The 5,796-nt window shown below is 36.1% G+C and overlaps 1 protein-coding gene across 1 annotated transcript; it reads right to left on the reverse strand.

Annotated features, from left to right (window-relative positions):
* Positions 1-633: 633 nt before the first annotated feature.
* On the reverse strand, positions 634-2,089 carry LOC132164889 (umecyanin-like). Its single transcript, XM_059575393.1, has 2 exons — positions 1,903-2,089; positions 634-1,012 (listed from the first exon to the last, which is right to left on the reverse strand). The coding sequence occupies exons 1-2, from the start codon at positions 2,081-2,083 to the stop codon at positions 660-662; spliced, it is 534 nt and encodes a 177-aa protein (XP_059431376.1). The 5' UTR covers positions 2,084-2,089; the 3' UTR covers positions 634-659.
* Positions 2,090-5,796: the final 3,707 nt, after the last annotated feature.

Consider the following 5,796-nt stretch of genomic DNA (forward strand, 5'->3'; position numbering starts at 1 on the left):
ATGCAAAAATCATGATATCTTTTCTTAGGCCTTATGCTCTAGAGAATGTGTCTGTCTAAAGAAATAGGCAATGTTCAATTTCATTGATACCTATTAAAAAGAACAGGTAAGTTTCTCAGCTGGATTGAGTATAATATTGCAATGAAGAAAAGTTACTTCTCCAAGTAAATTATTTTTATTGCCGACAGATCAAAATAAAATCTTCTACATAATATATTAATCAAGCCCTAACCATCCATGCCATCATGTAATTGTAAATGGATAAAGGGAAACCTAATCTAGCTTATAGATTTTTTAAACGATACTGACAGATCCATCCCAACGACAACTGAATTTTAGAGAGTTTGAAACAAGGTTTTTTTATTTTTTATTTTTTTAATTCAAAAACTCTATTTTTCAACGCAATTTCAATCTCGCTTAAAAAGCGGTGCTGATCCACTAGAAGTCGAGCAGTTTAACCAAACACAAGTTTTTTTGTTAAAAAGTTATTTGATTACACATCGAAAAGATTTATTCATACACAAATGATATCATCAAATGCGAATTGTGTATATATGAAGCAACCAAATCAATATATATATATAAGCTCACCTAAAAAAAAAACAAAAAAAAAAAAATCTCACATAAGCTCCGTGTATGAGATAGACCGGAAAACGAAACTAAAATCGATAAAAGATAGTTGAGGAAATGGTGATGAGAATAAGAGAGAAAGTAGCAGCAAGAGATGAGGCTGATGAGCCACTCGGTGGAGGCGGAGACGCCAATATAACTCCAGCCGGAGGTGGTGGACTAGTGCCGGAGGAATTAGCGTTGGTGACATTAATGGCTAACTTTTGTCCCCTGGAGCAGTGCTGAGGGAAGGTGCAGATGAAATAGTAGCTTCCGGTGGAATTGAGGGTGAAGTTGGCCGGTCCAGTTTTTGTAAGGGTGATATTACTGCTTGTGTTGCAGGCATCAAAAGCAACTTGGCTAACTGTAGCAAGGTCATGTACTCCAGTGGTGAAGTTGAAGGCTGCAAATACACCAAAATCATCACCAAGTTTATTCAATTTTTGATTTTGGAATAGCAAAAGCATCAAAGGCTATAGAAGACTCCAAATGAAGTGAAAGAAACCAATAAAATTTTGGGCTTCTTATTTTTCATGATTTCTGTTAAAGTACCACTTATCCTAGGGTTTGTTTGGAATTGCGTTAGAGAGCTTAAAAAGTACTTTTAGTACTTATAAAGTTGTGCCAAACAAATGCTATCATGTTTGGTAAAAAAAATTTGAAAGTACCTTTTGACTTTTTTACTCTAAAAATGACCAAAACGGCAAAAGCTTAAAAATGAGATTTTTTTGCCAAAATGCGTTTTTTTAACTTAAAAGCTCTATTTCTCAAACACAATCTCAAACAGGCTTTAAAAACTTAAGTTGATAGGAAAAAGTAAATTTAATTAGTTTAGAGCATGTTTCGAATTGTGTTTGAGCAATAAAGCTTTTAAGTTAAAAAGCTTTTTTTTTTGCAAAAACTTTATTTTTAATTAAGCTTTTGTCAAAAGTGCGTTTTGAACATTTTTAGGCTTTTTGGACTCTTAAAAGTGCTTTCAATCTTTTTTTACCAAATTGTTACTTTTCTTCAAATGGAATTTTTAAGCGTTAAATGCACTTTTAGGCCACTCAAATGCACATTCAAACAGGCCCTTAATTAACCTCTCTCTATCAAGCTTAAACTTGTGAGACAACTGGTAATTTAACATGGTATCAAAGCCAAAAATCATTTGTTCTAACCTTGACTTCATCAAATCACCCACATTTAAATTAAATATTTCACTAAACTTTTGAGATAACCTGTAATTTAACAATTTCCATGCATAATTCAACAAATAGTGAGACCATAAAAAAAAGTGGAATATATGCTCACCCAGAATATCACCAACTGAAAAGTTATGCTTGGCAGCCCAGGAGGTGGAAAAGGTAGCGTTGCCGGAAGGAGTAGTCCAACCAGTGGTATCTCCGACCACATATGCAGCAGCTTCTGTTTGAGGTAGCACTGTCGCTGCTGCTGCAATTAGAAGTACAACAACAAGAAGCGTCAGTTTCATTGTTGTAGCTATCTGTCTATGTTCTCACCAAGTGATCAGGTCGCCCCTATAGTCTGGCTTTCTGGGTCTGAGAGAGATGGAGGCTTCGAAGGCCTTGTGTTCCTCTTGGATATATATATATATATATTAATGTTAGGTCTCCCATTATATATATATATATATAATGGGAGACCTAACATTAATGCTCTAGAACGGTTGAGGGCCAGTAGGAAAGTCAATGCCTTAGCCAGTATTCATCCAACCAAAAAGAAATGCGTGAACCATTAGTATATATGATCATCAGAGTCATCAAAGGAAGTCGGTAGGGGGGAAAGGAAATTAACATTAAAAAAGAAATTAATCCTTATCAATCTCTCCATGAATCCTTGTCCGTGTTTTGTGTCACTCCATCATATCACACACTACTATCGGCTATATATGATGCCACTTGTTAGTAAGATTGACACATTAAAAAGTCTTTCTATGAGCCCATAATATAGTATGTTAAGACATCACTCAACTCAAAAGCTTAAGCCTATAGGTTTATACCTAACTATGATATATAAATCACTCATACTTATGACATCTTTCTATTGTGGGGCTCAAACCTTTCTATACTCACACGCGTATACTCAACATCTTCCTTGTCCTTTCAACACCCTCTTTAAGCTCGATTTTCTAATCGTCTTTCAAACCCCCCACCTCTTTCTCCGACTCAATTAGTATGGATATATAACAACGTAAAAAAACTAGATCTCTTAAATCGTTGGTTATCATTGTTAACTTTTTATTAATGCCTTTCTTGAATGATTTTGACTTTTAATTACTGAATGGAGTTTTAACGTGGTTGGCAAGCAATAGGAAATAGAGAGGAGCCGGTTAGTTGATTCCCGAAAAACAAGATTATCATTTTATTTTTTTGGAGAATTTTTGTCCTCGCTTCCTCCTCAATTCAATTGAAAAGGAGAAGATCCTTCTCCGTCTGGCAAAAGGGCACATTAACACAAATGGTGAAACATATTGATGTCTTTGATTTGAAATAGGAGATCAATTTCACTTGAGCAAATAAATACAAGAAATGCTAAACTTACTCCTATTTTTTTACTCAATTTTTTCACACCTATAGGTGGCTTTTAAAACTACCATTGGACTAAAATCCAATAAAGATTCATCTCATATCAGTGGTAGTTTTAAAAGCCACATATGAATGTGAAAAGATTGTAGAAAAAAGTGGGAGTAAATGCAGCATGATTCAATAAATATATATGCTTCCCTTTAAAATAAATAATAATAATAATAATAACAATGAAAAATAATAGAGAAAAAAAAAAAAGAGAAGTGTTTGTTTTCATGATCTTGCGATGAAAATCTTTTATCAATCTCCGTGCAAGAGATGTGCAAATTTACCGTTGAATCCATATGATCCATATGTGCGTCCTACATATTTAACGGTGAATTTGCAATAGAGATAGACAAAAAATATGCAAGAGAATGACATCAAACACATTTTAAAAAAATAAATAAAAAAAATAAATAAAAAATAAAAAATAAAAAAAAACATATTTAAGCGTTATTGCTTTAATTTAAGCATTATTGCATTACATGGCTAATCCTGAGTACCTTACTTGGTGTCAACGTGATCAGATGATTCTCAGCATTTTGATCTCCACACTTTCAGATAATCTCGTTGCACATGTTGTTGGCTGCTCCACTACAAGGGCTCTTTGGCTTTCCTTGGAGAAGATGTTCTCCTCTTAATCACGAGCCCGTATCATGCAGATGCACTATCAACTTGCAACCTTGAAGAAAGGGAGTGCATCCATTGCTGACTACTAGCAGAAGATGAAGGCTCTCAAAGACACGTTGGCAGCTATAGGCCAACCATTGAGCAATTTTGAGGAAGTATCGTATCTTCATGCTGGACTTGGATCAGAATACGATCCTTTTTCACCTTCGTTACCACAAGGGTTGATCCTCTCACCCTTGATGATATCTATGGCCATTTTTTGGCTCATGAGTTACTTCTTGAATAGCATTTTCCAGCTGCTGATTTGCCCCTACCATCTGCGAATGTCACAGCTAGATCTCCTAGCAACCGTGGCAAAAACATTCGTTTTTCCTCTGGCCGAGGGAATTCTTTGGAGGTCTTAACTCACGTGGACGTGGGAGTTTTTTCTATGGCCGTGGACGTGGTTCATCTGCCAACTCCAACCGGCCTCGAGTCATCTGCCAGGTATGCAATCGTCCTGGACATTCGACGCTCAATTGCTACCGTCGCCTTGATCGATTCTCTTCCCAGCATGAAGGATCCTATACCCCATAGGCCTTCTACTCCTCTCCTGATCTGGCTAATGATGAAAATTGGCATCCAGATACAAGGGCTACGAACCACATCACCAATGACATGAACAATCTCAACCTTGCGGCTGAGGAATATGTTGGGTCAGATCAAGTTCGAGTGGGTAACGACACAGGTTTGTCCATCAGTCATATTGGTTCTGCTTCTCTAATTGCTTCTCGTCGTTCATTTATTTTAAATCAATTACTTCTAGTTCCACAGATTTGCAAAAATCTCCTTTATGTGAGTGAGTTTGCTAAAGATAATTTTGTCTTTTTTGAGTTTCACGTATCTTTTATTGTGATTAAGGACTGTCACAAAAAGAAAATCCTCCATCAAGGTCCACTTAGAGCGGGTCTCTACCAACTCAATCCATCACATGCTTCTCCCCAAATAAACCAAGCACTTGTTGGTGAACACACCGCCACTGATCACTGGCATCGCCGCTTGGGCCACCCTGCCTTTCGAGTCGTCAAGAATGTTTTGTCCAAGTTTTCATTACCTTTTGCTTCCAATAAACCTGGATGACCTTGTTTTGGATGTTGCTAAGCCAAGGGTCACCAGCTTTCGTTTTCAGCATCTACGTCTGTGACGTCTAGTCCTTTAGCTTTAATTTATTCTGATGCATGGGGTCCCTTCACAGTTGTTTCATGTCATGGAAATCTTTACTATGTATCGTTTATTGATGATTTTAGTAAATATATATGGTTGTTTCCTATTTCTTGCAAGTCTGATGTGTATGCTATTTTTCTTCAATTCCAATCTATGGTTGAACGCCTATTTAATTGTAAAATCATATGTGTTCAAACTGATTGGGGTGGAGAATTTCAACCTCTCTCATCCTTTTTTTAAAAAGATTGAAATTATTCATCGGATGTCTTGTCCACACACTCATCAACAACAAGGGTGTGTCGAAAGGAAGCACCGTCACATAATTGACACTACTTTAGCTCTTCTAGCTGACAATAACGTTTCCAAAACTTTCTAGGATGAGGCATGTCAAACTGTATGCTATCTCATAAATAGGTTACCAACTCCAACTCTACGTTACATGTCTCCCTACCAAAAATTATTTAAATCAATTTCTGACTATAAATTCCTCCGTATTTTTGGTTGTGCCTGTTTTCCAAATCTTCGACCTTACAATAATCACGAGTTTGAATTCCGGTCAAAAGAGTGTGTTTTCATGGGTTACAGTTCAAAACACAAAGGATATCGTTGCTTCCACATTGAATCTGGAAAATTTTATATCTCACGTGATGTAGTATTTTATGAGACAATTTTTCCTTTTTTAAAAATTAAAAATGTGGCATCATTTTCTTTATACACTTCCTCTTATACCATGTTACCCGTGTAGCACCTCAGATTTTGAAAATCTTATTTTAGAAATATTAAT

This window comes from Corylus avellana, chromosome ca11 (genome assembly GCF_901000735.1).
Source record: "Corylus avellana chromosome ca11, CavTom2PMs-1.0".
NCBI lineage: Eukaryota > Viridiplantae > Streptophyta > Magnoliopsida > Fagales > Betulaceae > Corylus > Corylus avellana.